Source organism: Oncorhynchus kisutch, unplaced genomic scaffold (assembly GCF_002021735.2).
Source record: "Oncorhynchus kisutch isolate 150728-3 unplaced genomic scaffold, Okis_V2 Okis09a-Okis19a_hom, whole genome shotgun sequence".
In the NCBI taxonomy this organism is placed as follows: Eukaryota; Metazoa; Chordata; class Actinopteri; order Salmoniformes; family Salmonidae; genus Oncorhynchus; species Oncorhynchus kisutch.
The window spans coordinates 18,214,424-18,234,235 of NW_022261985.1; the positions used below are offsets into that span (position 1 = coordinate 18,214,424).

At 48.4% G+C, this 19,812-nt stretch overlaps 1 protein-coding gene across 4 annotated transcripts in view; it reads right to left on the reverse strand.

Annotated features, from left to right (window-relative positions):
* Positions 1–11,904, reverse strand: part of LOC109886819 (SH3 and multiple ankyrin repeat domains protein 3) — an 83,660-nt gene extending 71,756 nt beyond the window's left edge. For all 4 annotated transcript variants that reach the window (XM_031815371.1, XM_031815370.1, XM_031815369.1 and 1 more), the window contains exons 1-2: positions 11,792–11,904; positions 3,617–3,838 (exon numbers count right to left, since the gene is read on the reverse strand). In XM_031815371.1, the coding sequence (XP_031671231.1) occupies positions 3,617–3,811 (195 nt within the window). In that variant the 5' untranslated portion in view covers positions 3,812–3,838; positions 11,792–11,904. The remainder of the gene's footprint in view (positions 1–3,616; positions 3,839–11,791) is intronic.
* Positions 11,905–19,812: the final 7,908 nt, after the last annotated feature.

Below are 19,812 nucleotides of genomic sequence, written 5' to 3' on the forward strand. Positions count from 1 at the left end.
TTAAGTAACCCCCCTATACAGTGGGGCAAAAAGTATTTAGTAAGCCACCAATTGTGCAAGTTCTCCTACTTAAAAAGATGAGAGAGGCCTATAGAGATAGGTACACTTCAACTATGACAGACAAAATGAGAAAAAAAATCCAGAAAATCACATTGTAGGATTTTTTATGAATTTATTTGCAAATTATGGTGGAAAATAAGTATTTGGTCACGTACAAACAAGCAAGATTTCTGGCTCTCACAGGCCTGTAACTTATTCTTTAAGAGGCTCCTCTGTCCTCCACTCGTTACCTGTATTAATGGCACCTGTTTGAACTTGTTATCAGTATAAAAGACACATGTCCACAACCTCAAACAGTCACACTCCAAACTCCACTATGGCCAAGACCAAAGAGCTGTCAAAGACACCAGAAACAAAATTGTAGACCTGCACCAGGCTGGGAAGACTGAATCTGCAATAGGTAAGCAGCTTGGTTTGAAGAAATCAACTGTGGGAGCAATTATTAGGAAATGGAAGACATACAAGACCACTGATAATCTCCCTCGATCTGAGGCTCCAACGCAAGATCTCACTCCGTGGGGTCAAAATGATCACAAGAACGATGAGCAAAAATCCCAGAACCACACGGAGGGACCTATTGAATGACCTGCAGAGAGCTGGGACCAAAGTAACAAATCCTACCATCAGTAACACACTACACCGCCAGGGACTCAAATCCTGCAGTGCCAGACGTGTCCCCCTGCTTAAGCCAGTACATGTCCAGGCCCGTCTGAAGTTTGCTAGAGAGCATTTGGATGATCCAGAAGAAGATTGGGAGAATGTCATATGGTCAGATGAAACCAAAATATAACTTTTTGGTAAAAATTAAACTCGTCGTGTTTGGAGGACAAATAATGCTGAGTTATATCCAAAGAACACCATACCTTCTGTGAAGCATGGGGGTGGAAACATCATGCTTTGGGGCTGTTTTTCTGCAAAGGGACCAGGACGACTGATCCGTGTAAAGGAAAGAATGAATGGGGCCATGTATCGTGAGATTTTGAGTGAAAACCTACCTATTTTGGGTGACCTCTGTCATTGCCAACAAAGGGTATATAACAAAGTATTGAGAAAAACTTTTGTTATTGACCAAAAACTTATTTTTCACCATAATTTGCAAATAAATTCATAACAAATCGTACAATGTGATTTTCTGGATTTTTTCTTCTCATTTTGTCTGTCATAGTTTACCTATGATGAAAATTACAGGCCTCTCTCATCTTTTTAAGTGGGAGAACTTGCACAATTGGGGGCTGACTGTCACTTCCTCAGTTTCTTTCCCGAATTAGGGTTAGGTAGGGGTAGGTAGTATGTGGACCAGGGGTAGGTAGGGGTAGGTAGTATGTGGACCAGGGTTAGGTAGGTGTAGGGGTAGGTAGTATGTGGACCAGGGTTAGGTAGGTGTAGGGGTAGGTAGTATGTGGACCAGGGTTAGGTTAGGTAGGGGTAGGTAGTATGTGGACCAGGGTTAGGTAGGGGTAGGTAGTATGTGGACCAGGGTTAGGTAGGGGTAGGGGTAGGGGTAGGTAGTATGTGGACCAGGGTTAGGTAGGGGTAGGTAGTATGTGGACCAGGGTTAGGTAGGGGTAGGTAGTATGTGGACCAGGGTTAGGTAGGGGTAGGTAGTATGTGGACCAGGGTTAGGTTAGGTAGGGGTAGGTAGTATGTGGACCAGGGTTAGGTAGGGGTAGGTAGTATGTGGACCAGGGTTAGGTAGGGGTAGGGGTAGGTAGTATGTGGACCAGGGTTAGGTTAGGTAGGGGTAGGTAGTATGTGGACCAGGGTTAGGTAGGGGTAGGTAGTATGTGGACCAGGGTTAGGTAGGGGTAGGGGTAGGTAGTATGTGGACCAGGGTTAGGTAGGGGTAGGTAGTATGTGGACCAGGGTTAGGTAGGGGTAGGTAGTATGTGGACCAGGGTTAGGTAGGGTAGGTAGTATGTGGATCAGGGTTAGGTGGGGTAGGTAGTATGTGGACCAGGGTTAGGTAGGGGTAGGTAGTATGTGGGCCAGGGTTAGGTGGGGTAGGTAGTATGTGGACCAGGGTTAGGTAGGGGTAGGTAGTATGTGGACCAGGGTTAGGTAGGGGTAGGTAGTATGTGGACCAGGGTTAGGTAGGGGTAGGTAGTATGTGGACCAGGGTTAGGTAGGGGTAGGTAGTATGTGGACCAGGGTTAGGTAGGGGTAGGTAGTATGTGGACCAGGGTTAGGTAGGGGTAGGTAGTATGTGGACCAGGGTTAGGTAGGGGTAGGTAGTATGTGGACCAGGGTTAGGTAGGGGTAGGTAGTATGTGGACCAGGGTTAGGTAGGGGTAGGTAGTATGTGGACCAGGGTTAGGTAGGGGTAGGTAGTTTGTGGACCAGGGTTAGGTAGGGGTAGGGGTAGGTAGTATGTAGAGCATTAATGTCGTTTTGACACCAATGTTGGAAGCATCAGGAAGTTTTTTTGTCGGGTCCGGGTACGGCTGCCGAAGAAACAATGGATGCCTCAGCTGGCTCGTCGGGCTTCCATGCCTCAGCTGGCTCGTCGGGCTTCCATGCCTCAGCTGGCTCGTCGGGCTTCCATGCCTCAGCTGTCTCGTCGGGCTTCCATGCCTCAGCTGGCTCGTCGGGCTTCCATGCCTCAGCTGGCTCGTCGGGCTTCCATGCCTCAGCTGGCTCGTCGGGCTTCCATGCCTCAGCTGGCTCGTCGGGCTTCCATGCCTCAGCTGGCTCGTCGGGCTTCCATGCCTCAGCTGGCTCGTCGGGCTTCCATGCCTCAGCTGGCTCGTCGGGCTTCCATGCCTCAGCTGGCTCGTCGGGCTTCCATGCCTCGGCCGGCCCATTGGGCTCGCCCAGGTGGGACGCCGAGTGGCGCCCTTAGAGGGGAGGTACTGTCACATCTGCTCCTGTTCTCCCTCTCTGGAGCTCAAGGTCACCAGGTTGCTTATCATTACATATATCTGTCACCATCGTTACACGCATCAGCGCGTCATCAGACTCACCTGGACTCCATCATGTTATTAATTACCTCCCCTATATCTCTTAGTTTCTTTCCCGAGTCAGCATCAATGTCGTTTTGTTTCCCGTCCAGATGCTGTCCGTGTTTTGTTTCATGTCCGTTATTTATTAAATGTTCACTCCCTGTACTTGCTTCTTGTCTCCTAGCGTCTGTCCTTCCAGGCTAATAGGTAGAGGCAGATTACCCACTCGCCATCAAATCCTTACAAGGCACCCCAACCTACGTCCCTGATATCTCTGTCTCTTTCTCCTGCGAATGACGAGGATGAGGCCTTGTCGGGTGTCTGAAATAAAGCCTTCAAGTCCAACTCATTAAAAAAAAATCGTTGTCCAGTACGAGGTGAGTAATCGCTGTCCTGATATCCAGAAGCTCTTTTCGTCATAAGAGACGGTGGCAGAAACAAAGTAGGCTACAAATAACGCGAAAAAACACACACAACAGCACAATTGGTTAAGAGCCCGTAAAACGGCAGCCATCTCCTCCGGCGACATTCTTCACACACCTGTGAATTTATGAATCAATTTCTTAGGTAAGAGTTTTCATATGTGTGTGTGAGTGTGTTTGTGTGTTTGCGTGTACCGTCTGCTGCAGGTCAGGGATGCCAATACGGATGACGATGCTGTTTCCAGAGCCGTCGTCAGGAGGATCTGGGGAGGAAGTCCTCCCGTCGTCCCTGGCAAGGGCGGAACCTGGCTGGTTGCCATTGGTAGTGGCTGGTTGCCGGGGATGATCAGGGGGGTCATGCTTAGCGTTGGCAGCCGGACTCAGAGGCATGGGGTCACTCACTGTCCAGTCACAGCCCTACACACACACACACACACACACACAAAGGAATCAACAGGAGTCTACAGCTGTTGTATTAGGCATATGTGACTGATAACATTTGATTTTATTACCTGTTACCAACACTGCTACACAGTATAGTATTAGTACTCATCATAATAGTAAAATAATAAAGGATCAACAATGACACAGAATGTACTAAAGTGAAGTGAGAGAGATACAGAGAGAGAGAGAGAGAGACAGAGAGAGACACAGACAGAGAGAGAGAGACAGAGCGAGAAAGATACAGGGAGAGAGAGAGAGAGAAATACAGAGTGAGAAAGATACAGGGAGAGAGAGAGATACAGAGTGAGAAAGATACAGGGAGAGAGAGAGAGATACAGAGAGAGACACAGACAGAGAGAGAGAGACAGAGAGAGAGAGACAGAGCGAGAAAGATACAGGGAGAGAGAGAGAAATACAGAGTGAGAAAGATAAAGGGAGAGAGAGAGAGATACAGAGCAAAGAAAGATACAGAGAGAGAGAGATACAGAGTGATAAAGATACAGGGAGAGAGAGAGATACAGAGAGAGAGATACAGAGAGAGAGATACAGGGAGAGAGAGAGATACAGAGAGAGAGATACAGGGAGAGAGAGAGATACAGAGTGATAAAGATACAGGGAGAGAGAGAGAGAGATACAGAGAGAGAGATACAGGGAGAGAGAGAGAGACAGAGCGAGAAAGATACAGGGAGAGAGAGAGAGATACAGAGAGAGAGATACAGGGAGAGAGAGAGATACAGAGAGAGAGATACAGGGAGAGAGAGAGAGATACAGAGAGAGAGATACAGGGAGAGAGAGAGATACAGAGAGAGAGATACAGGGAGAGAGAGAGAGAGATATAGAGAGAGAGATACAGGGAGAGAGAGAGAGCAAGAGTGAGAAAGATACAGGGAGAGAGAGAGAGATACAGAGAGAGAGAGAGAGAAATACAGAGTGAGAAAGATACAGGGAGAGAGAGAGAGAGAGCAAGAGAGAGATACAGGGAGAGAGAGAGAGATACAGAGAGAGAGAGAGAGAGAGAGAGAGCAAGAGAGAGATACAGGGAGAGAGAGAGAGATACAGAGCGAGAAAGATACAGGGAGAGAGAGAGAGAGATACAGAGCGAGAGAGATACAAGGAGAGCGAGAGAGATACAGGGAGAGAGAGAGAGACAGAGTGAGAAAGATACAGGGAGAGAGAGAGAGATACAGAGCGAGAAAGATACAGGGAGAGAGAGAGAGCAAGAGCGAGAAAGATACAGGGAGAGAGAGAGAGATACAGAGCGAGAAAGATACAGGGAGAGAGAGAGAGATACAGAGCGAGAAAGATACAGAGAGAGAGAGAGAGATACAGAGCGAGAAAGATACAGGGAGAGAGAGAGAGATACAGAGCGAGAAAGATACAGGGAGAGAGAGAGAGCAAGAGCGAGAAAGATACAGAGAGAGAGAGAGAGAGAGAAATACAGAGTGAGAAAGATACAGGGAGAGAGAGAGAGAGAGCACGAGAGAGATACAGGGAGAGAGAGAGAGATACAGAGAGAGAGAGAGAGAGATACAGAGCGAGAAAGATACAGAGAGAGAGAGAGAGATACAGAGCGAGAAAGATACAGAGAGAGAGATACAGAGCGAGAAAGATACAGGGAGAGAGAGAGAGATACAGAGCGAGAAAGATACAGGGAGAGAGAGAGAGCAAGAGCGAGAAAGATACAGAGAGAGAGAGAGAGAGAGAAATACAGAGTGAGAAAGATACAGGGAGAGAGAGAGAGAGAGAGCACGAGAGAGATACAGGGAGAGAGAGAGAGATACAGAGAGAGAGAGAGAGAGATACAGAGCGAGAAAGATACAGGGAGAGAGAGAGAGAGAGCAAGAGAGAGATACAGGGAGAGAGAGAGAGAGAGAGCAAGAGAGAGATACAGGGAGAGAGAGAGAGATACAGAGCGAGAGAGAGAGAGAGAGCAAGAGAGAGATACAGGGAGAGAGAGAGAGATACAGAGCGAGAAAGATACAGGGAGAGAGAGATACAGAGTGAGAGAGATACAGGGAGAGAGAGAGATACAGAGTGAGAAAGATACAGGGAGAGAGAGAGAGATACAGAGCGAGAAAGATACAGGGAGAGAGAGAGATACAGAGCGAGAAAGATACAGGGAGAGAGAGAGATACAGAGAGAGAGATACAGGGAGAGAGCGAGATACAGAGCGAGAAAGATACAGGGAGAGAGCGAGAGAGAGCAAGAGAGAGATACAGGGAGAGAGAGAGAAATACAGAGTGAGAAAGATACAGGGAGAGAGATACAGGGAGAGAGAGAGAGAGAGCAAGAGAGAGAAATACAGAGTGAGAAAGATACAGGGAGAGAGAGAGAGAGAGAGAGCAAGAGAGAGAAATACAGAGTGAGAAAGATACAGGGAGATAGAGAGAGAGAGAGCAAGAGAGAGATACACCCAGCTAGCACATTTGGTTCCTTGGAAGTTGTGGGAACGTACTTGTTTGGTTTCCCATTGGTTCTAGAAACAAAGCCATAAGTAACCTGACCGGTGAAATGGAAAGTGTTTTAAACGTTCTGAGAATGGAAGTGAAAATGTTCCCTGTTCTGGCAAAGCTGTTCATTTTAGTCTATTCAAACAGACCCCATTTCAAAGGAAACAAGCACTCAGGCGTGGCCAATTAGTGGCGAAGCCAACACACCAGAACACACTTAACAAGATAGAGGATAAGAGACAGTTTTGTTGATTCTGAGAATGGAATATATGTTTTTAAATAAAAATGTAAAATATTACGAATGTTTCCTGGTGTGTTTTTGGGGAACATTTTTCTTAATGTTCTGAGAACATGATTAAAAAGAACAATGACAAAACCTGTAGAAAAGTGCTGAATTTGAGAAGGATCCTGCCAGAACAGCAGCGGTGAGGAAAGTTCCTGTTATACTGGAGTAAGAATAAAGATCCATGAATAGAAAATGACTCAAGTAAAAGTGAAAGTCATACAGTAAAATACTACCTGAGTAAAAGTCGAAAGTACTTCGTTTTAAATAAAGTTAAGTATCTAACTAAATGTAATTGTTAAAATATACTTAAGAATTAAAAATAAAAGTATAAATAATTTCAAATTCCTTATATTAAGCAAACCAGACAGCACCATTTTCGTACAGAACAGATAGCCAGGGGCACGCTCCAACACTCAGACATCATTACAGATAGCCAGGGGCATGCTCCAACACTCAGACATCATTACAGATAGCCAGGGACACGCTCCAACACTCAGACATCATTACAGATAGCCAGGGACACGCTCCAACACTCAGACATCATTACAGATAGCCAGGGGAACGCTACAACACTCAGACATCATTACAGATAGCCAGGGGAACGCTCCAACACTCAGACATCATTACAGATAGCCAGGGACGCGCTCCAACACTCAGACATCATTACAGATAGCCAGGGACACGCTCCAACACTCAGACATCATTATAGATAGCCAGGGGCACGCTCCAACACTCAGACATCATTACAGATAGCCAGGGACACGCTCCAACACTCAGACATCATTACAGATAGCCAGGGGCACGCTCCAACACTCAGACATCATTACAGATAGACTGGGGCACGCTCCAACACTCAGACATCATTACAGATAGATAGCCAGGGGAACGCTCCAACACTCAGACATCATTACAGATAGCCAGGGGAACGCTCCAACACTCAGACATCATTACAGATAGCCAGGGGAACGCTCCAACACTCAGACATCATTATAGATAGATAGACTGGGACACACTCCAACACTCAGACATCATTACAGATAGATAGCCAGGGACACGCTCCAACACTCAGACATCATTATAGATAGCCAGGGGCACGCTCCAACACTCAGACATCATTACAGATAGCCAGGGACACGCTCCATCACTCAGACATCATTACAGATAGCCAGGGACACGCTCCAACACTCAGACATCATTACAGATAGCCAGGGACACGCTCCAACACTCAGACATCATTATAGATAGCCAGGGGCACGCTCCAACACTCAGACATCATTACAGATAGCCAGGGACACGCTACAACACTCAGACATCATTACAGATAGCCAGGGACACGCTACAACACTCAGACATCATTACAGATAGCCAGGGACGCGCTCCAACACTCAGACATCATTATAGATAGATAGCCAGGGGCACGCTCCAACACTCAGACATCATTACAGATAGCCAGGGACACGCTCCAACACTCAGACATCATTATAGCTAGCCAGGGACACGCTCCAACACTCAGACATCATTACATATAGCCAGGGGAACGCTCCAACACTCAGACATCATTATAGATAGCCAGGGGAACGCTCCAACACTCAGACATCATTACAGATAGATAGCCAGGGACGCGCTCCAACACTCAGACATCATTACAGATAGATAGCCAGGGACGCGCTCCAACACTCAGACATCATTATAGATAGATAGCCAGGGGCACGCTCCAACACTCAGACATCATTATAGATAGCCAGGGACACGCTCCAACACTCAGACATCATTACAGATAGCCAGGGGAACGCTCCAACACTCAGACATCATTACAGATAGCCAGGGACACGCTCCAACACTCAGACATCATTACAGATAGCCAGGGACACGCTCCAACACTCAGACATCATTACAGATAGCCAGGGACACGCTCCAACACTCAGACATCATTATAGATAGCCAGGGACACGCTCCAACACTCAGACATCATTACAGATAGCCAGGGACACGCTCCAACACTCAGACATCATTACAGATAGCCAGGGACACGCTCCAACACTCAGACATCATTATAGATAGCCAGGGGCACGCTCCAACACTCAGACATCATTACAGATAGCCAGGGACACGCTCCAACACTCAGACATCATTACATATAGCCAGGGGAACGCTCCAACACTCAGACATCATTATAGATAGCCAGGGACACGCTCCAACACTCAGACATCATTACAGATAGCCAGGGGCACGCTCCAACACTCAGACATCATTACATATAGCCAGGGGAACGCTCCAACACTCAGACATCATTATAGATAGCCAGGGACACGCTCCAACACTCAGACATCATTACAGATAGCCAGGGGCATGCTCCAACACTCAGACATCATTACAGATAGCCAGGGACACGCTCCAACACTCAGACATCATTATAGATAGCCAGGGACACGCTCCAACACTCAGACATCATTACAGATAGCCAGGGACACGCTCCAACACTCAGACATCATTACAGATAGCCAGGGGCATGCTCCAACACTCAGACATCATTACAGATAGCCAGGGGCACGCTCCAACACTCAGACATCATTACAGATAGCCAGGGACACGCTCCAACACTCAGACATCATTACAGATAGATAGCCAGGGACACGCTCCAACACTCAGACATCATTATAGATAGCCAGGGACACGCTCCAACACTCAGACATCATTACAGATAGCCAGGGACACGCTCCAACAATCAGACATCATTATAGATAGCCAGGGGAACGCTCCAACACTCAGACATCATTACAGATAGATAGACTGGGACACGCTCCAACACTCAGACATCATTATAGATAGCCAGGGACACGCTCCAACACTCAGACATCATTACAGATAGCCAGGGACACGCTCCATCACTCAGACATCATTATAGATAGCCAGGGACACGCTCCAACACTCAGACATCATTACAGATAGATAGACTGGGACACGCTCCAACACTCAGACATCATTATAGATAGCCAGGGACACGCTCCAACACTCAGACATCATTATAGCTAGCCAGGGGCACGCTCCATCACTCAGACATAATTACAGATAGCCAGGGACACGCTCCAACACTCAGACATCATTATAGATAGCCAGGGACACGCTCCATCACTCAGACATCATTATAGATAGCCAGGGGAACGCTCCAACACTCAGACATCATTACAGATAGCCAGGGGCACGCTCCAACACTCAGACATCATTATAGATAGCCAGGGGAACGCTCCAACACTCAGACATCATTACAGATAGCCAGGGGAACGCTCCAACACTCAGACATCATTATAGATAGCCAGGGGCACGCTCCAACACTCAGACATCATTATAGATAGATAGCCAGGGGCACGCTCCAACACTCAGACATCATTACAGATAGATAGCCAGGGGCACGCTCCAACACTCAGACATCATTACAGATAGATAGCCAGGGGCACGCTCCAACACTCAGACATCATTACAGATAGATAGACAGGGACACGCTCCAACACTCAGACATCATTACAGATAGCCAGGGACACGCTCCAACACTCAGACATCATTATAGATAGCCAGGGGAACGCTCCAACACTCAGACATCATTACAGATAGATAGCCAGGGACGCGCTCCATCACTCAGACATCATTACAGATAGCCAGGGACACGCTCCAACACTCAGACATCATTACAGATAGCCAGGGGAACGCTCCAACACTCAGACATCATTATAGATAGCCAGGGACACGCTCCATCACTCAGACATCATTATAGATAGCCAGGGACACGCTCCAACACTCAGACATCATTACAGATAGATAGCCAGGGACACGCTCCAACACTCAGACATCATTATAGATAGCCAGGGGAACGCTCCAACACTCAGACATCATTACAGATAGCCAGGGGCACGCTCCAACACTCAGACATCATTACAGATAGATAGCCAGGGACACGCTCCAACACTCAGACATCATTATAGATAGCCAGGGACACGCTCCAACACTCAGACATCATTACAGATAGACTGGGACACGCTCCAACACTCAGACATCATTACAGATAGACAGGGACACGCTCCAACACTCAGACATCATTACAGATAGACAGGGACACGCTCCAACACTCAGACATCATTATAGATAGCCAGGGGAACGCTCCAACACTCAGACATCATTACAGATAGCCAGGGGCACGCTCCAACACTCAGACATCATTACAGATAGATAGCCAGGGACACGCTCCAACACTCAGACATCATTACAGATAGCCAGGGACACGCTCCAACACTCAGACATCATTATAGATAGCCAGGGACACGCTCCAACACTCAGACATCATTATAGATAGATAGCCAGGGGAACGCTCCAACACTCAGACAGGTAGTAGGGTTAGGTTAGGTAGGGGTAGGTAGGTAGTATGTTGACCAGGGTTAGGTAGGGGTAGGGGTAGGTAGTATGTGGACCAGGGTTAGGTAGGGGTAGGTAGTATGTGGACCAGGGTTAGGTAGGGGTAGGTAGTATGTGGACCAGGGTTAGGTAGGGGTAGGTAGTATGTGGACCAGTGTTAGGTAGGGGTAGGTAAAATGTGGACCAGGTTTAGGTAGGGTTAGGTAGTATGTGGACCAGGGTTAGGTAGGGTTAGGTAGTTTGTGGACCAGGGTTAGGTAGGTGTAGGGTTAGGTAGTATGTGGACCAGGGTTAGGTAGGGTTAGGTAGTATGTGGACCAGGGTTAGGTAGGGGTAGGTAGTATGTGGACCAGGGTTAGGTAGGGGTAGGTAAAATGTGGACCAGGTTTAGGTAGGTGTAGGGTTAGGTAGTATGTGGACCAGGGTTAGGTAGGGGTAGGTAGTATGTGGACCAGGGTTAGGTAGGGGTAGGTAAAATGTGGACCAGGTTTAGGTAGGGGTAGGGGTAGGTAGTATGTGGACCAGGGTTAGGTAGGGGTAGTAAGTATGTGGACCAGGTTTAGGTAGGGGTAGGTAAAATGTGGACCAGGGTTAGGTAGGGGTAGGTAGTATGTGGACCAGGGTTAGGTAGGGGTAGGTAGTATGTGGACCAGGGTTAGGTAGGGGTAGGTAGTATGTGGACCAGGGTTAGGTAGGGGTAGGTAGTATGTGGACCAGGGTTAGGTAGGGGTAGGTAGTATGTGGACCAGGGTTAGAGAATATACACCATCAGGACATCATAGTCACCTCTGGTCTGGGATTCCCATCAAAATGATCCTGCTGGTTCCACTGTCACCAAACTGGTCTGTGGTAGTAATGTGCTGGTCTGTAGTACTTCTGTGCTGGTATGTAGTAGTGTGTAGTACTCTACTGTGCTGGCATGTAGTACTCCTGTGCTGGCATGTAGTACTCCTGTGCTGGTCTGTAGTACTCCTGTGCTGGTCTGTAGTAGTGTGTATTACTCCTGTGCTGGTATGTAGTACTCCTGTGCTGGTATGTAGTAGTCCTGTGTTCAAATCAAATGTATTTATATAGCCCTTCGTACATCAGCTGATATCTCAAAGTGCTGTACAGAAACCCAGCCTAAAACCCCAAACAGCAAGCAATGCAGGTGTAGAAGTCTGGTCTGTAGTAGTCCTGTGCTGGTATGTAGTACTCCTGTGCTGGTATGTAGTACTCCTGTGCTGGTCTGTAGTAGTCTGTAGTACTCCTGTGCTGGTCTGTAGTACTCCTGTGCCTGTCTGTAGTAGTCCTGTGCTGGTCTGTAGTAGTCCTGTGCTGGTCTGTAGTAGTCCTGTGCTGGTCTGTAGTAGTCTGTAGTACTCCTGTTCTGGTCTGTACTAGTCCTGTGCTGGTCTGTAGTAGTCCTGTGTTGGTCTGTAGTAGTCCTGTGCTGGTCTGTAGTACTCCTGTGCTGGTCTGTAGTAGTCCTGTGTTGGTCTGTAGTAGTCCTGTGCTGGTCTGTAGTACTCCTGTGCTGGTCTGTAGTACTCCTGTGCTGGTCTGTAGTACTCCTGTGCTGGTCTGTAGTACTCCTGTGCTGGTCTGTAGTACTCCTGTGCTGGTCTGTAGTACTCCTGTGCTGGTCTGTAGTACTCCTGTGCTGGTCTGTACTAGTCCTGTGCTTGTCTGTAGTACTCCTGTGCTGGTCTGTAGTAGTCTGTAGTACTCCTGTGCTGGTCTGTCGTAGTCCTGTGTTTGTCTGTAGTACTCCTGTGCTGGTCTGTAGTAGTCTGTAGTACTCCTGTGCTGGTCTGTAGTAGTCCTGTACTGGTCTGTAGTAGTAAGGTACTGGTCTGTAGTAGTCCTGTAGTCTGTACTTCTCTGTGTCTAGGGCTCTACAGTGTCTTGATAACTCTCTTGTCTTTCTGAAGGGAAACCAGAGGAGGGAGGATTGGGAAGGAACACACTTCCCCCTCATTTCCTCCTTAACCACCAGTAGGACGGCTCCAGCTCCTCACATCTGACTAATAGAAAGGCTAGCAATATTGGTCCTCAGTGATAGGTTGGTACTCAGTGACCACAACAAAATCAAGTGACATGGTGACATCCTGTACTCCTTTTAGAGCTCACTGATTGGTTAATGGCAGCTCTACAACCCTAAACCCTGACCATAACCCTTAATACAACCCATAACTACAACGCCTAACGGCAACCCATAACCCCTGACCACAACCACTAACTACAACCCTAAACCCTGACCACAACCCTAACCCTAAACCCAAACCCGAACCACAACCCTAAACCCTAACCACAACCCTAAACCCTAACTACAACCCTAACTACAACCCTAAAACCTGACCACAACCCACAACCCATAACCCTAACCACAACCCATAACCCTAACCCCTAACCACAACCCTAAACCCTAACCACAACCCCAAACCCTAAAAACAACCCTAAAATCTAACCACAACCCTAAACCCTGACCACAACCCTAAACCCTAACCACAACCCTAAACCCTGATCACAACCCTAACCACAACCCTAAACCCTAAATACAACCCTGAACCCTAACCACAACCTTAACCACATACCTACCCACAACCCAACGACAACCCTAACCACAACCATAAGCCCTGACCACAACCCTAAACCACAACCACAACCCTAAACCCTAACCACCACCCTAAACCCTGACCCTAACCCTAACCACAACCCAACAACAACCCTAACCCCTAACCACAACCCTAAACCCTGACCACAACCCTAACCCTAACCACAACCCTAAACCCTAACCCTAAACCCTAACCCTGACCACAATCCTAAACCCTAACCATAACCATAAACCCTAACCCTAACCAGAACCCTAAACCCTGACCACAACCCTAAACCCTGACCACAACCCTAAACCCTGACAACAACCCTAAACCCTGACCACAACCCTAACCACCACCATAAACCCTAACCACAACCCTAAACCCTAACCATAACCCTAAACCCTGACCACAACCCTAAAACCTGACAACAACCCTAAACCCTGACCACAACCCTAACCCCTAACCACAACACTAAACCCTGACCACAACCCTAACCACCACCATGAACCCTAACCACAACCCTAACCCCTAACCACAACCCTAACCCCTGACCACAACCCTAAACCCTGACCACAACCCTAAACCACAACCCTAACCCCTAACCACAACCCTAAACCCTGACCTCAACCCTAAACCCTGCCACAACCCTAAACCCTGACCTCAACCCTAACCCCTAACCACAACCCTCAACCCTGACCTCAACCCTAACCCCTAACCACAACCCTAAACCCTGACCTCAACCCTAACCCCTAACCACAACCCTAAACCCTGACCTCAACCCTAACCCCTAACCACAACCCTAAACCCTGACCTCAACCCTAAACCCTGCCACAACCCTAACCCCTAACCACAACCCTCACCCCTAACCACAACCCTAAACACAACCCTAAACCCTGACCACAACCCTAAACCCTGAACACAACCCTAACCTCAACCCTAACACCTAACCACGACCTTAAACCATAACCACAACCCTAAACCCTAACCACAACCCTAACCCCTAAACACATCCTTTGACATCTTTTTAATCTTTCCTCTCCTACCTACCGTACCCTACTGTCTTCCCCTCCTCCCTCTCCTCCTGTTCTAAAAGTTTCCTATTAGCTCACACTTCCTCTTTCCTGTCTGTGTTCCCGTGGAGACGGATGTTGGCAGGAAAAACTGGAGGAGCTGCAAGGCCCAGATAACCCAGACAACCACACACAAAGTACATCACACAAACACACTACATTACACACAAACACACTGTTACACACAAACACACTGTTACACACAAACACACTACATTACACACAAACACACTGTTACACACAAACACACTGTTACACACAAACACACTACATTACACACAAACACACTGTTACACACAAACACACTACATTACACACAAACACACTGTTACACACACACACTGTTACACACAAACACACTGTTACACACAAACACACTACGTTACACACAAACACACTGTTACACACAAACACACTGTTACACACAAACACACTACGTTACACACAAACACACACAAACACACTGTTACACACAAACACACTGTTACACACAAACACACTACATTACACACAAACACACTGTTACACACAAACACACTGTTACACACAAACACACTGTTACACACAAACACACTACATTACACACAAACACACTGTTACACACAAACACACTACGCTACACACAAACACACTGTTACACACAAACACACACAAACACACTACATTACACACAAACACACTACATTACACACAAACACACTACGTTACACACAAACACACTGTTACACACAAACACACTACATTACACACAAACACACTGTTACACACAAAAACACTGTTACACACAAACACACACAAACACACTACATTACACACAAACACACTGTTACACACAAACACACTGTTACACACAAACACACACAAACACACTACGTTACACACAAACACACTGTTACACACAAACACACTGTTACACACAAACACACTGTTACACACAAACACACTGTTACACACAAACACACACAAACATACTACATTACACACAAACACACTACATTACACACAAACACACTACATTACACACAAACACACTACGTTACACACAAACACACTACATTACACACAAACACACTACATTACACACTACATTACACACAAACACACACAAACACACTACATTACACACAAACACACTACATTACACACAAACACACTACATTACACACAAACACACTACATTACACACAAACACACTACGTTACACACAAACACACTACATTACACACAAACACACTACATTACACACAAACACACTACATTACAAACAAACACACTACGTTACACAAAAACACAAAAACACAGACACATTCCATCTCTTTCCTAGGTTCCTGGCTGAACAACCAGATTCACAAACACACTACATTACCCACATAACCCCTGAACTAACCCACCTACCTAACCCCTGAACTAACCTACCTACCTAGCCCTAACCCCTGAACTTACCCACCTACCTAACCCCTGAACTAACCTACCCACCTAGCCCTAACCCACCTACCTAGCCTTAATCCCTGAACTAACAAACCTACCTAGCCCCTGAACTAACCCAACCACCTAACCCTAACCTCTGAACTAACCCACCTACCTAGCCCCTGAGCTAGCCCACCTACCTAGCCCCTGAACTAGCCCACCTACCTAGCCCTAACCCCTGAACTAACCCACCTACCTAGCCCTAACCCCTGAACTAACCCACCTACCTAGCCATAACCCCTGAACTAACCTACCTACCTAGCCCTAACCCCCGAACTAACCCACCTACCTAGCCCTAACCCCTGAACTAACCCACCTACCTAGCCCTAACCCCTGAACTAACCCACCTACCTAGCCCTAACCCCTGAACTAACCCACCGACCTAGCCCTAACCCCTGAACTAACCCACCCACCTAGACCTAACCCCTGAACTAACCCACCTACCTAGCCCTAACCCCTGAACTAACCCACCTACCTAGCCCTAACCCCTGAACTAACCCACCTACCTAGCCCTGACCCCTGAACTAACCTACCTACCTAGCCCTAACCCCTAAACTAACCCACCTACCTAGCCCTAACCCCTGAACTAACCCACCTAGCCCTAACCCCTAAACTAACCCACCTACCTAGCCCTGACCCCTGAACTAACCCACCTACCTAGCCCTAACCCCTGAACTAACCCACCTACCTAGCCCTAACCCCTGAACTAACCCACCTACTACCTAGCCCTGACCACTGAACTAACCTACCTAGTCCTAACCCCTGAACTAACCCACCTACCTAGCCCTAACCCCTGAACTAACCCACCTACCTAGCCCTAACCCCTGAACTAACCCACCGACCTAGCCCTAACCCCTGAACTAACCCACCCAACTAGACCTAACCCCTGAACTAACCCACCTACCTAGCCCCTGAACTAACCCACCTACCTAGCCCTAACCCCTGAACTAACCCACCTACCTAGCCCTGACCCCTGAACTAACCTACCTACCTAGCCCTAACCCCTGAACTAACCCACCTAGCCCTAACCCCTAAACTAACCCACCTACCTAGCCCTGACCCTGAACTAACCCACCTACCTAGCCCTAACCCCTGAACTAACCCACCTACCTAGCCCTAACCCCTGAACTAACCCACATACCTAGCCCTAACCCCAGAACTAACCCACCGAACTAGCCCTAACCCCTGAACTAACCCACCTCGCCCTAACCCCTGAACTAACCCACCCACCTAGACCTAACCCCTGAACTAACCCACCAACCTAGCCCCTGAACTAACCCACCTACCTAGCCCTAACCCCTGAACTAACCCACCTACCTAGCCCTGACCCCTGAACTAACCTGCCTACCTAGCCCTAACCCCTAAACTAACCCACCTACCCAGCCCTAACCCCTGAACTAACCCACCTAGCCCTAACCCCTAAACTAACCCACCTACCTAGCCCTGACCCCTGAACTAACCCACCTACCTAGCCCTAACCCCTGAACTAACCCACCTACCTAGCCCTAACCCCTGAACTAACCCACCTACTACCTAGCCCTGACCACTGAACTAACCTACCTAGTCCTAACCCCTGAACTAACCCACCTACCTAGCCCTAACCCCTGAACTAACCCACCTACCTAGCCCTAACCCCTGAACTAACCCACCGACCTAGCCCTAACCCCTGAACTAACCCACCCACCTAGACCTAACCCCTGAACTAACCCACCTACCTAGCCCTAACCCCTGAACTAACCCACCTACCTAGCCCTGACCCCTGAACTAACCTACCTACCTAGCCCTAACCCCTAAACTAACCCACATACCTAGCCCTAACCCCTGAACTAACCCACCTAGCCCTAACCCCTGAACTAACCCACCTACCTAGCCCTGACCCCTGAACTAACCTACCTACCTAGCCCTAACCCCTAAACTAACCCACCTACCTAGCCCTAACCCCTGAACTAACCCACCTACCTAGCCCTAACCCCTGAACTAACCCACCTAGCCCTAACCCCTAAACTAACCCACCTACCTAGCCCTGACCCCTGAACTAACCCACCTACCTAGCCCTAACCCCTGAACTAACCCACCTACCTAGCCCTAACCCCTGAACTAACCCACCTACTACCTAGCCCTGACCACTGAACTAACCTACCTAGTCCTAACCCCTGAACTAACCCACCTACCTAGCCCTAACCCCCGAACTAACCCACCTAGCCCTAACCCCTAAACTAACCCACCTACCTAGCCCTAACCCCTGAACTAACCCACCAACCTAGCCCTAACCCCAGAAACTAACCCACCGACCTAGCCCTAACCCCTGAACTAACCCACCTCGCCCTAACCCCTGAACTAACCTACCTAGCCCTAACCCCTGAACTAACCCACCCACCTACCTAGCCCTAACCCCTGAAATAACCCACTGACCTAGCCCTAACCCCTGAACTAACCCACCTACCTAGCGCTAACCCCTGAACTAACCTACCTATTCTTAACCCCTGAACTAACCCACCTAGCCCTAACCCCTGAACTAAACCACACACCTAGCCCTAACCCCAGAACTAACCCACCGAACTAGCCCTAACCCCTGAACTAACCCACCTAGCCCTAACCCCTGAACTAACCCACCTACCTAGCCCTGACCCCTGAACTAACCTACCTACCTAGCCCTAACCCCTAAACTAACCCACCTACCTAGCCCTAACCCCTGAACTAACCCACCTACCTAGCCCTAACCCCTGAACTAACCCACCTAGCCCTAACCCCTAAACTAACCCACCTACCTAGCCCTGACCCCTGAACTAACCCACCTACCTAGCCCTAACCCCTGAACTAACCCACCTACCTAGCCCTAACCCCTGAACTAACCCACCTACTACCTAGCCCTGACCACTGAACTAACCTACCTAGTCCTAACCCCTGAACTAACCCACCTACCTAGCCCTAACCCCCGAACTAACCCACCTAGTCCTAACCCCTGAACTAACCCACCTACCTAGCCCTAACCCCTGAACTAACCCACCTACTACCTAGCCCTGACCACTGAACTAACCTACCTAGTCCTAACCCCTGAACTAACCCACCTACCTAGCCCTAACCCCTGAACTAACCCACCTACCTAGCCCTAACCCCTGAACTAACCCACCTACCTAGCCCTAACCCCTGAACTAACCCACCCACCTAGACCTAACCCCTGAACTAACCCACCTACCTAGCCCTAACCCCTGAACTAACCCACCTACCTAGCCCTAACCCCTAAACTAACCCACCTACCCAGCCCTAACCCCTGAACTAACCCACCTAGCCCTAACCCCTAAACTAACCCACCTACCTAGCCCTGACCCCTGAACTAACCCACCTACCTAGCCCTAACCCCTGAACTAACCCACCTACCTAGCCCTAACCCCTGAACTAACCCACCTACTACCTAGCCCTGACCACTGAACTAACCTACCTAGTCCTAACCCCTGAACTAACCCACCTACCTAGCCCTAACCCCTGAACTAACCCACCTACCTAGCCCTAACCCCTGAACTAACCCACCCACCTAGACCTAACCCCTGAACTAACCCACCTACCTAGCCCTAACCCCTGAACTAACCCACCTACCTAGCCCTGACCCCTGAACTAACCTACCTACCTAGCCCTAACCCCTAAACTAACCCACATACCTAGCCCTAACCCCTGAACTAACCCACCTAGCCCT